At 36.6% G+C, this 20,282-nt stretch overlaps 1 protein-coding gene and 1 pseudogene across 1 annotated transcript in view; one reads left to right on the top strand and one right to left on the bottom strand.

Moving 5' to 3' along the window:
* Window positions 1–5,541, bottom strand: part of LOC131827927 (dual 3',5'-cyclic-AMP and -GMP phosphodiesterase 11A) — a 248,434-nt gene extending 242,893 nt beyond the window's left edge. The window contains exons 1-4 of the mRNA XM_059168871.1: window positions 5,529–5,541; window positions 4,976–5,052; window positions 3,664–3,753; window positions 727–786 (exon numbers count right to left, since the gene is read on the bottom strand). Of these exons, the coding sequence (XP_059024854.1) occupies window positions 727–786; window positions 3,664–3,753; window positions 4,976–5,052; window positions 5,529–5,541 (240 nt within the window). The remainder of the gene's footprint in view (window positions 1–726; window positions 787–3,663; window positions 3,754–4,975; window positions 5,053–5,528) is intronic.
* A 176-nt stretch (window positions 5,542–5,717) lies between these two features.
* LOC131827926 (tigger transposable element-derived protein 1-like) lies at window positions 5,718–19,403 on the top strand (annotated as a pseudogene).
* The last annotated feature ends 879 nt before the right edge of the window (window positions 19,404–20,282 follow it).

Genomic DNA, 20,282 nt, shown 5'->3' with positions numbered 1-20,282 from the left:
GAGTCGCTAATGACCACATGATCCCGTTTTAGTCCGCTAGAGCTCTAGGCTTCTCTCCCCACCCCTGCCCCACACGAGTTTTTCTCCAACAGGACTAGGTATAAACCCAACATTTAAAAAAATCTATTTGTTTGTTTATTTTCATCACAAAAAATGCCCTCCTTAATCCTCATCACCTATTCACCCTTCCCCCCAACCAGTTCTCTGTAGTTAAGAGTCTGTTTTTTTATAAACCCAACATTTTATAAATTATGAATACCTGATTCTCTCCAAAGCACATTTATTTCAGAAAATTACAAAGCAGCTCTACTTCACCCTCAGGAAGAAATAGGTTCATGGTCAAACTTGAGACTTATTTTCCCTAATACACATCTCTCACAGAACCCTGGAAGAATTATAGGAATGAATGCTAATTAAGCTTCAGAGCCTTCAAAAAATGTATATAAAATCTCCATTAATCCCTCTACATAAGAAGTATTGCTTCAATGCACCTGTCCAGGAAAACATAAATACTAAAATATATCTCAGGAAAGAAAATACCACTAAAATTTCTGTTAAAACAACACAATAAAAACACACAAAGGGAAAAAAAAAAAAACCTTAGAATTCTAACTTGAAAACCACATACTCACTTAAAAACCAAATTGTATAACCTCTCATTTTATCCAACTTATTTAGCTTACAATTTTTGCATCGAAATAATATTTATTTGGAATTTTTAATTACATGGCTCTTCCCAGAGATTTCAGAATAGCAGGCTATGTACAGGTAGTAGATATTACGCTCCTACAAGAAAGCAATCAGAACATTACACAGCCAGTGAATTGGCCAGAGGGTGCTTTGTTCAACAGAACCTAATAAAAGGTATCCTCTCAGGTCTGACCTCTCACAAAAGGATTTTGTGTGTTTTCGAATTCACATCTGTTCTGGTAGATGGTGTTGAGGATCATCTCAGGGTTGTGACCAATTTTCAAGTTTAGTAATGAATTTGATTTGTCCTGAAACCATTGGAAACGTGCAAATTTCTTCTTTGGGTCTATTCTGGTAGAAAAGCATTTGAATGAGTTAAGGGATCCATGAAAGGAGTCTAGTTCACTGAGCATCAAAAAGAGGCTCAAATGTCCTTGGCAGCATTTTCTCTAAAGAGACCTTGTGAGTACGGCTAAGGGCCCTGGGTGGCTCTATGATCCTGAAGCAGAGATACACCAGGAGGTGAAAAAAGTTTTGAGTATATCCTGACTGTTTAGCATTTGGACAGCAAATTGCTCTAAGAAGTCAACAATGTGCAATAATTTCATATTTAAATATAACATTAAAAATGAGGCAATTGTCTGAATAATTACCAACACCATTCCCTGTTATTAAGGGGGAAAACATTATTTCCTTAATCATCCAGGCTATTTCTTCAGATAGATCCTATTAACTGAACAATTATTTAACTTTTCAATTTGTTGTGACTGTGTGGATAGGGCCTCTGGGACCCATATGCAAGAACATTTATCTCGGAGGAAAAGCTAATTGGGCCTTGAGTCTTGCACTGACAAATCACATCATAGTAATTTTACTGTTTCTAATTAAAAATTGCTGCTTTACTAACAAGTGATAAAAGTTTCATAAATATCAATACAGACTCGCTCCACAATGGGAGAAAAAGGGAAGAAAATCTTGGATGATAAGAACGTCAACAATCGGAGGCTCTTCACACAACTGAACACTCCCTATTTCTTGATTTCCCTTGTGTTTGGCCCCCTCCTTCGTCCAGTGCCATCTTTTGTTCCCGGGCTCAATTTTGGACCTCTTCCCTTCTCTTATCCACATATTCTCCCCCAGATTGATGCACTCAGTGCCCTACTTTTAAACATCACCTATATATTGATCTTTCCCTTATATGAGTCTTGAGTCCTAACATCTCACCAAAACTCTAGAGTCCTGTACCTGACCATTTATTTGCCAGTTGTACAAGCCAAAAGTAATTTTCTTTCATTTCCCACATCAATAAATTTTGTCTATTTCATCACTAATTTGGGGGGGGGGGAATCTCTCTTTTCTCACTGATCTAGTCCCAGCCACATTGTTTCTTTATTTTTTAGTTCTATTGAGTTATAATTGACGATAAGTTCTGGATGTTTAAGGTATAAAATATGATGATTTGATACATCACAAGTTGTGAAATGATTAGTATAATAAGGTCAGTTAACACATCCATTACTTTACATAATTGCAATTTGCAAATATCTTCTCCCATTTCATAGGTTGGTTCTTCATTTTGTTGATGGTTTCTTTTGCTGTGCAGAAGACTTTTAGTTTGATGTCGTCCCACTAGTTTATTCTTGTCCTTTTGTATCAGATCCAAAAAAATCACTGAAGCTTTTCCCCTATGTTTTGTTCAGAAGTTTTAGTTTCATGTCTTACAATAATATCTTTAATCCATACCAACTTTTATTTTTGTGAGTGGTGTAAGATAGGGGTCTGATTCCAGTTTTTTTCATGTGAATATCCAGTTTTCCCAACATCATTCTCCATTAAGTATTCTTCACTCCCTTGTCAAATATATGCTGACTGTATAAGCATGGGTTTATTTCTGGGCTCTCAATTCTATTCCATTGGTCTATGTATCTGTTTTTAGTGCCAATGCCATGCTGTTTTGATTATAAGAGCTTTGTATTATGGTTTAAAATCAGGAGGTATGAGGCCTCTAGTTTTGCCCTTCTTTTTCAGGACTACTTTGGCTTTTTGAGTTCTTCCTCTCTGCTCCCTAGATACATGGACCAAGGTTTTGCCTGCCTCATGCCTTTCTTCTTGACATTTCCACTATCTGGACTGCTCTTCCCTAATCTTTGTGTGGTTTTGCACCTTCATTTGATTCAGGTCTCTGCTCAAACAACAAGTTACAGAGAACTTCTTGACCATGTTCTGAAATAAACATCCTCCCAAACAATCTCTATCTCTTTATCACTACCTGATACTATATTATTTCTTATTTGTTTGTTTCTCTATTATCTACTATACCTATCTATACCTACATGTATCTATTGTATTATGAGTCTAATATAATTTAGTATCTATTTGACAGTTTAGGATTTTTTGAGTCTTCCTTTCTTTCTCTCTTTCTCTTTCTCCCTTCCTTCCTTCCTTCCTTTCTATTTACAGGGATAGCTGGTGAAAGTCCCTCTTTGTGTGTTTCTTTATAATCCTATAAAAGTATTTGCATTATTGTCCAGTTATCTAGTGATGCTCTTCCTTATCTAGTGATGCTCTAGTGATGCTTTCAATTCAAAAGCAAAATTAATGAGGTGGGGTGAAATCACTTGTAACGTACCTTGCTTCTTAAAGAAACTAAATTGTAAAAATATCACTAAAGTGTGTTATTGTTTCAAGACTATAAGAGTATATCTACTACCTTACAGTACAGCTGTAAAATTAATTTCGTTTTTAAAAGAAGCTGGTACTATTTGCCCCAAACAACAGAGAATTTGTATCCACTTCCATTTGCACTTATTGCTTCAAAGGTATCTTCAACCATAAACTTGAAGGATTAAACAAATAGAAAGGACTCCTAGACTATTCAAAACTCATCTGCTGGTTTTAAAACATATGAAGGTTCACAGATCCTTGAAAGTGAGAGAGCTTTGAGGGTTGTCAACAGTGTTTCTTTCTACTCACCCTGCTTCTTTCATATTCTTTCCTCGAGGCAGCAAAGAGCTGAGCATTGGATATGGCAATTCCACAAAATGGAAGATACATCTGCATAACCTGGGGGCAAAGAGAGTGTTAAGAACTTTAAAACATTACTGCCCCAAATTCCATATTGCCTGCATTGGCTTGGTCATAATACATTCTCTTCAGCACAGAAATTGAGTGTGGAATTGTCAGTACTAGTATCTTAACTTCAGAAGGGATATTTTTCATCATTAACTATAAGACAGTTTCAATCAAGCTTTAACTAGGGAGAGTCAATGAGCATATACAGTGAAGCAAGACAACAAAAATCACTAAAAACTATGATATAGGAACTATACCTAAATCATCTGTGTATCCCTTCCTTGATCAGTGAAAAAGGAATAAATGAATGAACTCATATATCTAGAATCTAAAGCAAGTGTCCACACTCACATTTGGAGGCCAGCAGGCTATGAGTCAATTTCTTAGTGCATGTGTATCTGTAGCAGTGTTCTCAGCATGACCCTAGCACTCTGTCAGCTACGAATTTCAGTAGATTGTTTCAGTAAGAACTTAGGGGCCACTGGGTCTAATAAGTTTGTGCAAAAGAGCTCAAATTGTGCCCACTATTCTGTTGACATAACTAGATGTGAATGCAAATGTGAGGGATGGTCCTACAGAAGGCTGTTTGAGGAAAGTTTGGAGAGCCTTTCAGACAGCACACTTCTCCTATGGGAAGAAACGGCTTGGTGGGGAGGGTTCAATCCTAACAAAGACTTTCTTATCATTTCATCAACACCTATTTTCAGTACTGCCTGACACTCTCACTCAAATTTATCTCCAGCATTGCTGATTCCAAAGAGAGAGAGAACGCCCCAAGTAAAACCAAAGGAATAGATTGCCCTAAACTCTTCACAACATGGAACATTGTGATGAGCAATATTGCTTTGGGATTTCTAGAAGCAGAAGGAAAAGGGCACGTTTTCTTCCAACATCCTTCTCCCTCTGTCTCCTTTTCTGTCTCTATCTGTCTCTCTGTCACACACACACCCCCAACACTGCAATGTCCTGTGAAGAGGTACAGAGCAGTGACAAAACAGAGCCACTCCTGCATGCCCAGAAGAGGGAAGTGCAGTGTTCACCGTGGGGGTGAGGGACAAGAACAGCAAGAGCAGTGTGAGACACCCCGGGGACACACAAAACACAATTAGGTAGAGCCTGAGGTGATTTTGCAGAGGGCTTGAGAAAGACAAAAGATGAAGGACAATCCCCATTCCCTATCATTTCTTTCCTATTAAAATCTTGCTTTGGCTACCTGGGCATACTCAACTCTGACCTTGGGTCCCAGCAAGTATTGCACAATGCTGTACAAGTTAATGCGGTGACAGCAGTCTTAAAGAAAGAGACACAATGGGACTGGGATTAAGTAGTGGTACAAACTTAATGAGTTAATTTTTTTTTTTTTTTTAGGTTTTATAAACATATATTTTTATCCCCAGGGGTACAGGTCTGTGAATCACCAGGTTTACACACTTCACAGCACTCACCAAAGCACATACAGATGTGGTATATATACACAATGGAGTTAATTTTTTTACACATCCTTCCAGGATAAATTCCTTCACCAAATTTGACTTGAACTTCTATTTAATGAGGATCTACTAGGTGCCAGACACTCTCACTTCATTTCTTCAACTTTTCACAGAGAGACTTTAAATACATTTTAGAGGTCAGGGAATCCAGTAACTTGCTCAAACTCTTACAGGAACTCAGGTCATCTTATTCTACAACTGATGACCATTCCCTACAACATGCTGCCTCCCAGAAAGAGATACTATTTCTGTCACCCCCTTATTCCCCTTCCTTACCACTCTCCCTCATGCCTTAGAAAGTTTGTTGATAAGCCAGATAAAGCTGTTGACATAAAGCTGCCGGATATTCTGCCAGAATTTCCCTGTCGTTAGCCAGAACAGGACCACTTCCAACATCACCTACACACACAGAAAGCGCTTTCCTGTTGTTTCCTGTTTTTCCTCTGCTGTGGAGGTGGTGACATGATGGAGGTGGGGGGTAGGGGAAGATACAGGTTATTTTACCTCCTCTTTTTCCTTTCCATTCCTTTGTCCTTCCCTTCTCTTCCCTTCCCTTTCCTCTTCTCTTCCTTCTCTCTTCCCTCCTTCGTGTGTTTATTTGCCTTCAGAGGCCATATTTAAGGTGGTTTATAGGTTATGCAAGTAGGTAGAAGAGAATGACCAAATGAATAAATATGTGAAATGTTTTCTAACGTATCTAGGCTTGTTTCAATTCATTTGTAATAACAACATTTATGAACTCCAAGCATTGTGTATAATTTAAAAGAATGTGAATTTTAAATTAGATGACCATTGTCCTTTATATGGCTGTTCTGTGTGAAAGCCAACAAGTCACTTAACCTTTCTGAACCTATTTCCTTATCTAAAAAATGCCTGGTTTCACTGGCTTATCTTTTCTTTTTAGTTCTAATATTTCGTGATTCTAGTAAGTAGAAACACCCATAAGCTGTAATATTCTGCTTGCTAGAGAAAACAAAGAATTCAATAAACATGCTCACATTTTATTCAAAAAATAATCATTTGTAGTAGTAATTGATGTTGACACAGTCTTTGGATATGATGTTAAGTATTTTATATGCACTCTATGCTCTGATCCTTATAATCACATATGCCATACCATTTATTCTATTTTTCAGATAGGAAAACTGAGGCTTTAGAAAATTAGCCACATTTGTTGGGAGACATCTCTCCATCAGGTCTGTCACATTTCTGCACAGCTTACAACCAAAATCATTGCTCTATCTTTCAAAGGTGTTTGTATAATGAACAGCCTTAGAAAACAGTGTCTTTTCCAGAGTGAAGAGCAAACTTGTTTACTACAAAGTGTAATTAAGATAGTCTCTCTCTCTGGGGCAGAGGTCAAGCAGACTTACTGTCCATTATGAAAGATCTGTGTTCCCTACATTTGAGATTCCTCTCCTAAACCCTTGACCTGTGTCATCAAGATGACACTGTTACTGAACATTTCATTCCAAGTCAGAAGCAATTGTTCACATATCATTAAGACTATTTCATTTTTGGGATGCCTGGGTGATTCAGTTGGTTAGACGTCTGCCTTTGGCTCAGGTCATGATCCAAAGGTTCTGGGATCAAGTCCTGCATCAGGCTTCTTGTTCAGCAGGGAACCTGCTTCTCCCTTTGCCTCTGCTTTACCCCTTCCTTATGTGCGCTCTCTCTCTCTCTCTCTGATAAATAAAATCTTAAAAAAATTTTAAAAAGATTATTTCATTTTTCATTTGTCCTGTAGGTATATTGATATGAACTCCCTGATATAGTTACTTAGTAACTTAATTACTTAGTATTTGTAATTATAAGGTTAAGAGTCCCCAGAACAATTACTGAGATCCATGTTAAATTTCTTTTTTCCCTTTTACTGAGTTCATTGCTATTTATCTTATTGTCTTATTTCATTGATTTCCCCCTCCACCACATTGCGTTTCCTTTATTTTAGTGATTAAAACTAGAAAGTCTATGTGTATGCTTAATAAAATCTAAATTTAACACCTTTAGCCTCCTTCCAAGTAAGATAAAGACAATGGACTACTTTAACTTTCTTGTTATATCTGTTACATTTTTTACTCATCTCTTGTTCATTATTGCAAACTGGACACATTATTATTAATTCATGCTTATTTATATTTACTCACATGTTTACCAATTTTTTCTTCTTCATTCCTTCTAGCACCTCTTTCTTTCCTTCTGGAATAATTTTTCTCTGTTTGAATCCTTTAGGATATCCTTTAGCACTGCTGGCAAATGTGTTATTTTTGCTTTGTATGAAATTGTTCTTATTCTATGATCAATCTTAAAAGGTAATTTAGTTTGTTATACAATTCTAGGTTGACAGCTATTTATCTCAGTACTTAGAAGATATTATTCCAATAATAATAGAATTCACATACAGCTGATGCTACCAAAATAGTCAGCTGTCAGTCTAATTCTTCGTAGGTTATCCATCTTTGTCTCTAATTTCTCTTAGGTCCTCTTTCTGTCTTTGGTGGTCAGTCTGTACTTTTGCAGCCTCAGTCTAAGGCTTCACCAAATCATATAGAACTCCAAATATATTGGTCAAAGATTACTGAGGATGGAGACAATATTACACATTTACGGCACATTGCAGACTGAGAGGGGATTGATTTACAAAGGGAATGACTTCCCAGTGTCATTAATTGGTACAACAATTCAACACTCTGAGGCCAGAGTTGGTTCCACTATAGACACCTATACGACAATATGGTCCCAAGAGTTTCTAAATAAATGTTCTGGAGAATCAGGCAAATGCATTTTGAAAGGAGGAAGTGAGAAGTTGCAGAAGCAGTAGCAGTACGGAAATACAAGATAATGAAAAGTTAAACATTTATATCTTTATTTCAGGCCCAGTGTAACAAATGTCTTTTTTTTTAACTGTTTTTTTTCTATTTTTTAAAAAATATTTTATTTATTTATTTTAGAGAGAGAGAGATCACAAGTAGACAGAGAGGCAGACAGAGAGAGAGGGGGAAGCAGGCTCCCTGCTGAGCAGAGAGCCTGATGTGGGGCTCGATCCCAGGACCCTGGTACCATGACCTGAGCCGAAGACAGAGGCTTTAACCCACTGAGCCACCCAGGCGTCCCAACAGATGTCTTTTTTAAACAAAGAAAGAGAGATACTGCTCTGTTCTTCTCCTTTTGAAGTCCCCCTCCTTCAAGATAAAATACTAATTTGGCCTTAATCATCTAGTTTCTGAATGCAAAAGGTCTAAGAAAACCTTAATGACTAAGAACCTAATGAGTCCGTACACGCTTGTGCAGTACTTTTCAGCTTAAAAGCACTTTATGAACATCGCCTAATTAATCTTTACAACATCCCACGCGGAAAGGAAGTTAAACTGAAAATCATTAAACAGTGCAGAAAAGTCCCTTCATCCCTGGAAATTTAGGAAAAGTGTCACTAATAATCATAAGATGGGAGCACTGGGTCCCTCGATCAATGTTCTAAAGAAAGACAGTAGGTATTGAGCCTTTTCAAACTCACAGATCACTGAGAAAGGTTATTAAAGCCTCCTGGGCTGGGCTGGTCCAATTATGTATTATTAAAGGACACTGCAGGTCTACCCTGGAGATTCTGTGAGGGGACTTGGGCCATCCCCTTTATGGACTCCACTCCTGAAAGTAAATCGCTTGAAGAGCCACATCACTATCAGCTCAAGTAATAGGTGAGAGAAGGTCTTCTCACCATCATGTAACATCAATCTCTGTGCAGACCCTGTGATTTGCATTTGCAGGTCCTTTCTGTCCTCTGGCAGGAACTATAAGGCAAAACTTCCCTGAGCCGGGTGGGCCCCACTGATTTGAAATTGGGGGTGTTGTAACTCAAACACTAAATAAAGTCTTCAAGTAATTTGGAAAGTAAGGAGGCAGTCACATTTTCACATAATGAAATACTCCCTCCCACATATTTTAGAATAGAATATTTAAAATGGTAAAAAACTAGGAATGCCTGGGTGGCTCAGTCAGTTAAGCATCTACCTTGGGATCAGGTCATGATTGCAGGGTGCTGGGATGGAGTCTCATGTCACGCTCCCTGCTCAGCAAGGAGCCTGCTTCTCCCTCTGCCTGCTGCTCCCCCTGTTTGTGCTCGCTCCCTCTCTCTGACAAATAAATTTTTAAAATCTTAAATAAATAAATAAATAAATAAATGCAATAGTAAAAAAAAAGTCTGAAGTTTTCTAGACTCTCCAGAGAAAATTCCTACTTCCACGGGTATAGTTTGGTTCACTGTAATTTTCTTTCTATGCAAATTCAGTAAAGATATTAGGTCAGAGTTTTATTTCAAGAATCAGAGCCATAAATGAATCTTGTTACCTCATACCAAAGTATATGCTCTTGGCCAAAGCACGCCTTTCTCTTGTCAGTGATGAGACATCTTTGAAGAAAATGGCCTCCCCAAAATATACAGAGACATAAGGTCCCAACTTTGAAAGAACATTGCCATGGATTAGATTGATTCAAAACATAATGTTGGAAATTGTTTCTTTAAGAACTAACACCCTAAGGACGCCTGGGTGGCTCCGTCAGTTAAGAGCCTGCCTTCAGCTCTGGTCATGATCCTGGAGTTCTGGGATGGAGCCCCACATCAGGCTCTCTGCTAAACAGGGAGCCTACTTCTCCCTCTACCTTTCCCCCTATTAGTGCTCGTGCTCTCTCTCTCTCTCAAAAATAAATAAATTTATTTTAAAATTAAAAAAAATTTTTAAACCTTAAAAATTAAAAAAAATTAACACTCAAAAGAGAATAGAGGGGAGCCCATTTCATTCATAAAAGATGAGGAAGAACAAGGCAATAAATAAATGAGACAGAAAAACTTACTCTTCTGCTTTTCTTTCTGTTTTCTTTCTGAGGAGATAGGCAGTAGGAGTAGGTGCTTCTGCTTTTGCCCCTGGTTATCAAAGCTGGGAGCCCCAAGGGAACTGGTATGAGCTCCCTTCCACTATCTTCACCTCTCTTTCTGAGGCTAGTATTGGCTAAAAGATCCCTCAGCGGCAAACTTATCCAAGGGTGGACAGGCTGGGGCCGATGCCTGGAAGGCAGCAACACCAGGGCCTACTGGACTTCTTGCAGGCTCTGGTCTGCTGAGCACTTGAATCTTGCATATTACCTGCATTCATATTACCATTCCGGAAGGGGGATACTTCCAAAAAATAACCCTCTCATATCACGAGTCACTTCTAAATTCCCACCCTCTTATTCACTGTATTGAAGGGGAAACCCTGAAAGAACCCATTTCAGGAAACTTGTCCTTTCCAAGATAATTTGAATTATCTTTTTTGGATCATAAGATTTCAACAGGAAAAAAAAAAGCACTCATATTTCTAGCACTCAAGGGTAACCACTATAAATCATTTGGAGACCGCCATTCAAATTTTCCTCTCTCTCCCCATATAAATTCAAATAGGCTAATCCTAAATGTCATATTTTATCTACTTTTTTCACTTTTATAATCAGCTATCATTTATTATGACCAATGCAAAAATATCCTATTGTATAGATCAGAAAAAGAAAATTTGTACGGAAAGAAGGTGGATTACTGGTTCCTTGGGCTAGAGGTGGTAATGAGATTAACTGTAAATGAGATAAGGGAACTTACTGGGGGTCGGTTCTAAAACTGATTTATGCTGATTGTTGCACCACTCATAAAGTTACTAAAAGTCATTGAATTGTTCTTTGAAATGGGTGCATTTGTGGCAGGCAAAATATAAAGCAATATAGCTGTTAAAAATTATCATTCAAAAATCCCACTCACTGTATGGATTAATATTTTTCACTTAGTCAATCATCTACTGTTGGATATTTCGGTCACTTCTAACTTTAACAATCTCAGGGTTATATATCCTTGCAATTAAATCTTTGCGCATCTCATAATTATTTTCTTAGGATAAAGCCCTAATATTTGAACTTATTTATTTAACTTAACACACACTTACATAGCACTTTCTCTGTACCAAGAAATATTCCCAATGCTTTATTAGTATTAATTTGTTATTATGCATGCACATTTTTAATAACTCCTCATGTTACACAAATTTTTACTTTCTGTTAAAAAAATGCAACGGTATAGAAGTGTATACAATAAAATAACTACAGATACCTCTTCATTTCCTATCCTGCTAATTACTCCTCTCCCAAAGAACAACCTTAAGAGGCATTTACAGTATTCTTCTGGACATTTTTTAATTAACTGCCTACATACAATACCTAGTTTTGGGTATGTTTTTAAAAACAAGTGGGATCACATTATTGGTTATATTTTGCACCTTCTTTATTGCTTGGCATTATATCTTGGAAAACATGACATATCCATTCAAAGAAATCTACTTAGTTCTTTTTAATCTTTGCGGAATATTCTAGGAGGTGAATGTACCCATTAATTGATATTCATATTGTTTCCAATTTTTCTGTATTATAAATAACGCTGTTGTGAACTTTCTTATGAATTCATCTTTGTGCACTTGGACAATACTTCTGCTGGACAGATTCCTAGAAGTGAAATTTTGGTTGAAGAAAATGTGCATTAAAAAATATTAATATCTACTGCCAACTTGTCCTCCAAAATTTCTCTACTGGTTTATACTCCCACTAACAGTCATCAGAGAATTCATTTACGTCTCCTCTTAGAACATTGGGTATTATTATTCTTTTACAATTTTGTCTGACAGATTAAATTAGCACTCATTATTGCATTAACTTACATTTATTTGATTACTAGTGATATTATTATAACTTCATAAATCCATATTTGTTGCTTATAATTTTCTTAATTTGTTGGTTATCTCTGTTTTTTAATATGGCCTATTTTTGCTTATCTTTTACTGGACATTATTTTTTTTACTGCTTAGTGAGCACTCTTTTTATTCTAAGCATAATAACCATCTTCCATTTTTGCAGATCATGAATCTTACTTGATAATTAGCAGTTTTCATCTATTTGATACAGTCCAATAGCCCTACAATATATGATTGCTTTGTCTAAGATAAATAGATATTATGACTCAGTAAACTTAGGCCTACTCCCTCTCACAGTATAAAGAAATTTTACAGCTATATCTGCCTATATAATCCTGTCAAGGTTATTTTTATAAGCAGGTTGACCTACATATCTTATCCTGCCTATTTGCTCCATTCATTTTTGTAACTCAGCGTTACTGTAGGAAGTCAGTTTGAGCTACCATTTGATCCAGCCATTCTTGAGTTTTAGCTATTAAGGTCATTGTAATTTCTCCAATTACTGAGCATAGGTATAAATGCAAGAAGCTATGCTGCATAGTAATTTAATCTTGGTATCAACACCTTGTTGCTAAAAAAACTTTATTATATCATAATCATTGTGTGAACAGAAAAATTCCTCTTAGGCTATTTTCTAATGAGAAACACATTAGTTTTTCTTTAAATTTAGAACAGTTTCACACTATTGCCTCCTATTATAGTAGCAGAATCCTTCCTTTCACCATCTCATTTATCTAGTTCTTTCTTTTTTGTAATTGCTGGTTCTTAAAGTAGTGGACATTTCATATAAATAGGCTCACACAATATGTGGCCTTTTATGTCTGTCTGTCTGCTTTCACTTAGCATACTGTTTTCAAGGTTCATTCATATTATTGCATGTATCAATACTCCATTCCTTTTTTGTCTTTTTTTCTTAAATTAATAGACTATTTTTTCCATATTATTATAGATTTTTACTGTCATTTAAACATATTGCTCAATATTTCTTTTTTTTTAATAAACATATATTTTTATCCCCAGGGGTACAGGTCTGTGAATCACCAGGTTTACACACTTCACAGCACTCACCAAAGCACATACCCTCCCCAATGTCCATAATCCCACCCCCTTCTCCCAAACCCCCTCCCCCCAGCAACCTTCAGTTTGTTTTGTGAGATTAAGAGTCACTTATGGTTTGTAATAGACTATTTTTTAGAGCAGTTGAAGGGTCAACAAAAAGTTGAGTGGAAAGTACAGAGATTTCCCATAAACTTTCTTCCTTCCTCCAGCACACACAGTTTCCCTCAGAATTAACCTCTTACTTTAGTTTGATACGTTTGCTACAATTAGTGAGCCAATATTGGTATATTATTATTGATCAAAGTTTAAACTCTACATTAGAGTTCACTCTTTCTGTTTCATATTCTATGGGTTTTGACAAATGTATAATGACATATATTTACCATTATAGTGTAACAGAGAATTATTTCACTGACCTAAAAATTCTGTGTTCTGCCTATTCATCCCTTCCTCTGTCTCCCCAAACCTTTGGTATTGGTAGTCAGTGATCTTTTAATTGATTCCATAATTTTGTCTTTTCAGGAATGTCATATAGTCAGAATTATATAGTATGCAGTCTTTTCAGGTTGGCTTCTTCTGCTTAGCAATATCGACTTAAGGTGACTTCACGTCTTTTCATGGCTTGATAGCTTTTTATTTCTTTTTATCACTGAAAAATATTTCATTATATGGATGTACCACAGTTTGTTGACCCATTCACCTTCTGAAGGACATCTTGGTTTCTTCCAAGCTTTGGGACTGATGAATAAAGCTGCTATAAACATTCATGTGTAGGTTTTTATGTGGACATGTTTTCAGCTCATCCAGCTTAATACCCAGGAGTATGATTGTTGGATTGTATGGAAAAAAAATTTTAGTTTTGTAAGAAATTGACAAACAGTCTGCCAAAGTGGCTGTACGATTTTGCATTTCCACCAGCAATGAATAGAAGTTCCGGGTGCTTCACATCCTTCTCTGCAAATGCTGTTATCAGTGTCTTGTATTTTAAATATTCTTTTTTTTTTTTTTTTTTTTTTTTTTTGAGAGAGAGAGAGAGAGAGAGAGTGCAAGTGAGCAGTGGGGAGGGGTAGAGGAAGAGAGGAAGAGAATTTTTAGTAGGATCCATGCCCAGCACAGAACCCAACATAGTGCTAGATCTCACAACCATGAATGAGATCAAGACTGGAGCTGAAATCAAGAGTTGGACGCTTAGAGTTGAGCCACCCAGGAACCCTGAATTTTAAACATTTTAATAGATATTTCATTATATCTCACTGTTGTTTAAATTTGCAGTTTCCTGATGACATAGGATGTTGAGCATCTTTTCATATATTTATTTGCCCTATCTTCTTTAGTAATATATCTGTTCAGCTCTTTTGCCATTTTTAAACCAAGTTGTTGCTTGGTTTGTTTTGGGAGTTCTTTATATGTTTTGGATACCTGTACTTTTTATGCTTTGCAGAGTTTCTCCCAGTCTGTGGTTTCATTACATGCTATTTTTGTTTAAAGCTTAACTAGATTTTTTACTTATTTGTTTCTCTTCTGATTCAGAGAGCTTTAGGATTAATCAAAAGATTTTAATACATTTCCTTATCTACTTCCAACCTTATTCTCAATATCAGTGTACCCAGGACAGTATCCTTTTGTCCAACCCCAAGGAAAAGGCCATGTTTTGTCTATGGAGGTAAGGTCTTTTCCCAGGGCTCTCATTTCTGTCATTTCCGTGGGATTTGGGGACCCTTTCTCTCTACCATCATTGTTTCTATCTTTTGATCTCCTGTGTCTGGATCATCCCTTCTCTCTCAAAGGTAAATGTCTTTCCTTTCATTTGGTATTGCTGTTTCCATCTGCTTACCTTCAAGTCCTCACTGCTATCATCTGGCTTACAATCTTCAGTCTATAAAAATGGCTCACTGGAAGCTTGTTTATGATCTCCCAATCACCAGATCACAAAACCCTCAACTAATCTATGTCCTTGTTCTCTTTAAAGCCTGTGCCACTTAATCATCAGCTAGATATTAAAATTTTGGCTTCCATACACTATACACTGTTATTTCTTTTTGGCGTTTTTGACACCCGTATTCAAGTTATATTCCCAGATTCAGTCTTTGGTCTTCTAACCTCCTCTTTCCCCACTCTCCCTTTAAGGAATTATTTATTCTCATAATATAAGAATCCTACAGGGGCACCTGGGTTTCTTAGTTGGTTGAGTGTCCGACTTTTGTCTCAGTTCCGGTAGTGATCTTAGGGTGGTGAGATGGAGCCCTACATTGGGCTCCATGCTCAGTGGGGAGTTTGTTTGAGCTTCTCTCTCCCTTTCCCTCTACTCCTCTCCTTTCTTTCTCTCTCTCAAATAAATAAATACTTTTTTAAAATCCTACAAAATAAAGCAGGTTGGCCATCCAAGAGCTAACCTTTGAGAAAGAGTCAGCTAGAAAAGACAGCAAATTTGGTAGGGTCAGATAGTTAAGCAGCCAAGAAACTTCCTTCTTTTGCTTACTTGCTTCTCCTGCCTCACTCCTAAATGTTGCTCCATCTCTAATTCCCTTTGGTTCTGAATTCAATCTCCCATGTCCCTAGCCACACTTCCTCTCAGCCACCCTCTGCGATATTTCAGATTTAGGTTTCAGAGTTTCTCATCCACCTAATCCACCAAGTTGAGCTCTAGGAACATTTGCTTCCTCTATCTCATGCTCTAATTTTGGCATTTCTGGTCCTAAATTGAAACTGACCCTGAATTCAACAATATTAACTAGGCAAGTGCAAAAGTCTCTTCTTTTTTATCTGTGTCTATAATAGTAACCTCAGAGATGATTCTCAAAGATGGCTCTCTGGTGCTAACCTTTTCTCTGTGCTCTAGCTCCACATCACCAGTTGCCTATAGGATATTTCAACTTAGAGGTCCATATATTACCTCAAACTAAGCATTCCAAACCCAAGTTGACCATTTCAATCCCCTTCTCCTCCTGAAGAAAGAGAGCTTCAAAAATCCTCTACAGGTGCCAAATGAACATTTAATGTTCTGTTTACTCAGTTCCAAACTCTCAAAGCCAACTTTGATTATTGTCTGTACATTGGCATAAGCACATGATAGCAATTCAGTAGATTTTGAGGTCTCCATCCCATACCCTCGCCATCCCTCACTATCTCTAGATTACTGTAATGATAGTCAAGACATTCTTATCCCCAAAATGTGCCAAGAACTCATTAATCTTTGCTTTCCTATTCAGAAAAGTCATAAATTTAAACATAGCAACTGTCCCAATGTGCCCTGTTGTGACAATTAAAGAATGGAAGAATAAATATTATAAATGCCTTATACATATTGAAAACTGCTTTTTCAAACTACTATTGTGTGAGGCTGTTTCCACCAGATATAGTATTTTCAAAAAAATCTCATTAGAAACTCATCAGAAAGTATCTTGAATATTTAAGACTATGGCTTAGTATTTTATAGATGCTTATGGAAGATATGTAATAATCTCAGGAAAAATAGTGAGGAAATATAAAATTGCTATTCAGAAGAACACATGAGACCCAGAGGGGATTCTTCTACTTATAGATCTTTTTTTCATTTTCCAAAAATAATTTATCATCAAAATGCAATGCCAATGACATGGATAATAAACCACACTATTTTTTAATTTCCAGCAATATTCTCCAGTGGAGAAGAAACAGGGAAGGCTATGAAAAATACACTGAGAGCATTAATATTTAATTAATGTAATAGGACCGACCCTAAAATGAATATTATAAGTGTAAAAGCCTTGATCAAATCCGTAAGTTGTGCCTACACAAGTAAAACACTGAATTGGTACCTACTAAATTTAAGATATTTTTAATAGACAACCTCAAAGACAGAGCTTAAAGTTTAGCCTAAAAACACACAGAACTTTGTGAAGGGCTAATCATTTATAGGCATACCTCATTTTATTGTGCTTCACTTCACTGCACTTTGCAGATACTGCATTTTTTACAAATTGAAGATTTGTGGCAACCTGACATCCCACAAGTCTATCAGTACCATTGTTCCAAAAGCATTTGCTCACTTCATGTCTCTGTGTAAAATTTGGTAATTTTCTCAAAACTTCAACCATTTTCATCATTATTATATTTTTTATGTGATCATGATCAGTGATCTTTCTTGTTATTATTGTAATTACTGTAGGGTGCCACAAACCATGTCTGTATAAGACACAATGTTAATCAGTAAATGTGTGTCTAACTGCTCCACCAATCAAGCATTCCCCACTCTGTCTCCCTCTCCTTGGACCTCCCTATTTCCTGAGATACAACAATATTGATATTGTGCCAATTAATAACCCTTCAGTGGTCTCTAAGTATTCAAGTGAAAGGATGAGTTGCATATATCTCACTTTAAATAAAAAATTAGAAATTATAAAGCTCAGTAAGAGAAGGCATATTGAAAGTGAGATAGGTCAAAAGGTAGGTCTCCTGCATCAAGCATTTAGCTAGTTGTAAATACAAAGGAAAGTTCTTGAAGGAAATTAAAAGTGCTATTCCAGTGAACCTATGAATGATAAAAAAGAAAAACAGCCTTATTGCTGATATGGAGAAAGTTTTAGTGGTCAGGCTGGGAGATCCAACTGTCCACACGATCCCCTTAAGCCAAAGCCTAATTCGGAATGAAGCTATCACTCTTGGAGGCCATGAAGGCTGACAGAGGTGAGGAAACTGCAGAGGAAGAGTTGGAAGCTAGCAGAGTTGGTTCATGAGGTTTAAGGAAAGCAGCCATCTTCACAACATAAAAGTGCAAGGGGAAAGAAAGAGCAGGTGCTGATGTAGAAGCTGCTGCAAGTTCTCCAGAAGATCTAGCTAAGATCATTAATGAAGGCGGCTACACTTAAACAGCAGATTTTCAATGTAGATGAAAACAGCCTTCTATTGGAAGAAGATGCCATCTAGGACTTCCATAGCCAGAGAAGAGAAGTCAAAGTCTGGCTTCAAAGCTTCAAAGGACAGGCTGACTCTCTTGCTAGGGGCTAATGCAGCTGGTGATTTTAAGTTGAGGTTAATGCTCACTGACCATTCCAAAAATCCTAAGGCCCTTAAGAATTATGCATAATCTACCCCGCCTGTGCTCTATCAGTGGAGCAACAAAGCCTGGATGACAGCACATCTGTTTACAACATGGTTTACTAAATATTTTAAGCCCACTATTGGGACATGCTGCTCAGAAAAAAAATTCTTTTGAAAATATTACTGCTCATTAACAGTGCACCTGGTCATACAAATGCTTTTGTGGAGAGGGACAATGGAATTAATGTTGTTTTCATATTTGCTAACACAACATCCATTCTGAAGCCCATGAATCAAGGAGTCATTTCAAATTTCAAGTCATGTTATTTAAGAAATATATGGCATAAGGCCAGAAGCTGTCGTAAGTAGTTATTCCTTTGATGGATCTGGGCAAAGTAAATTAAGAACACTCTGGAAAGAATTTATCATTCTAGATGTTGTTAAGAACATCTGTGATTCATAGGAAGAGTTCAAAATATCAACATTAAGAGGAGTTTGAAAGAAGTTGATTCCAGCCCTCATGAATGACTTTGGGGTTCAAGACTTCAGTGGAGGAAGTAGCTGCCAAAAATGTAATGGAAATAGCAACAGAACTAGAATTAGAAGTGGAGCCTGAGTATGTGACTGAATTGCTACAATCTCATGATAAAATTTGTATGGATGATGAGTTCCTTTTTTTTTTTTTAAGATAGATTTATTTATTTATTTATTTATTTGATAGAGAGCGAGCGAGCACAGGCACTCAAGTTGGGGGATTGAAAGAGAGAGAATCCTCAAGCAGACTCCCCACTGAGTGTGGAACCTGACTCTGAGCTCTTGATCCAATGACACTGAGATCATGACCTGAGTAGAAATGAAGAGTTGGCTGCCCAACCAACTGAGCCACACAGGCACTTGGAGAAATTGCTTCCTATGGATGAGCCAAAAGAATGGTTTGTTGAGATGGAATCTATTCCTGGTGAAGATGCTGTGAAGATTGTTGGAATGACAACAAAGGATTTAGATAGAATATACATAAACTTAGCTGATAATGGAACATCGATTGGAGTATTGCCTCCAATTTTGAAAGAAACTCTACTGTGGGTAAAATGCTATCAAATAGCATCACATGCTACGGAGAAATCATTTGTGAAAAGAGGCAACCGATGCAGCAAACTTCACTGCTGTCTTATTTTTTAAAATTGCCAGCCACCCCAACCTTCAGCACCCTGATTAGTTAGCGCCATCAACATGGAGGCAAGACTCTCCACTAGCAAAAAGATTAGGATTTTCTATAAGCTCAGATGATGTTTACCATTTTTTTAAGAATTAAAGTATTTGTTAATTAAGGTATGCACATTGTTTTTTTAGATATATTGAATATTTAATAGTCTATGATCAGGTATAAACACAACTCTTATATGCACTGAGAAACCAAAACATTCATTTGGTTTGCTTTATTGCAATATTCACCTTACTGAAGTAGTCTAGAACTGAACCCACAGTATCTCTGAAGTTTACTTGTATTACCAGTGTTGGGTAGCAATCCAAAGAGGTGAAGGAAAGCTTTCGGTGGGGTTCATCTGTAATTCAGAAAGGTTTCTCATTACTTATCTTGGAACACTCTAGCTAACAGTCTAGGAAGCTATCTTCAGAGCCAAACTGCCTTATTTTTCCAATCCATTTTTCATTCTTCATCCAGATTTAGTCTGTCGGCAATATGGTCTCATCAATTGCTTTAGGTGTTGTTCCTTTTCATAGTTCAAATATTTATTTTAAGGGCTAAATTACATATACAGTAAGCAGAAAGAATAAAAATACAAGCCCAAATAAAGCAGAAGGCAGGAATTAATAAAAATAAAGGCTGAAAATAATAAATAAGAAAACAACCAGTAAAACTCATAAATTATTCCAGAAACTGTGCTTATAGAGAAAATCAGTAAGACAAATAAATCACTAGGTAGTTTAATCAGGGGGAAACCCCACAAATACACTAAAACAGAATTGATAAAAAATATAATCACAGCTACAAAAAAATTTAAAAAAAAATAGTTATAACAGACTTCTTTGCACAACCCTAAGCTTATATATTTGAAAATCTGATGGTGCATTTTAAGGAAAATATAAATTAACAAAATTGAATCAATAAGAATGAGTCAATCTGAATAAACAAATCACCATAGAAATAAATAATAAGGAGAGTTATAATAGT

Source organism: Mustela lutreola, chromosome 3, assembly GCF_030435805.1.
Source record: "Mustela lutreola isolate mMusLut2 chromosome 3, mMusLut2.pri, whole genome shotgun sequence".
NCBI classification, from domain to species: Eukaryota; Metazoa; Chordata; class Mammalia; order Carnivora; family Mustelidae; genus Mustela; species Mustela lutreola.
This window is presented reverse-complemented; position numbering and strand designations above follow the sequence as displayed.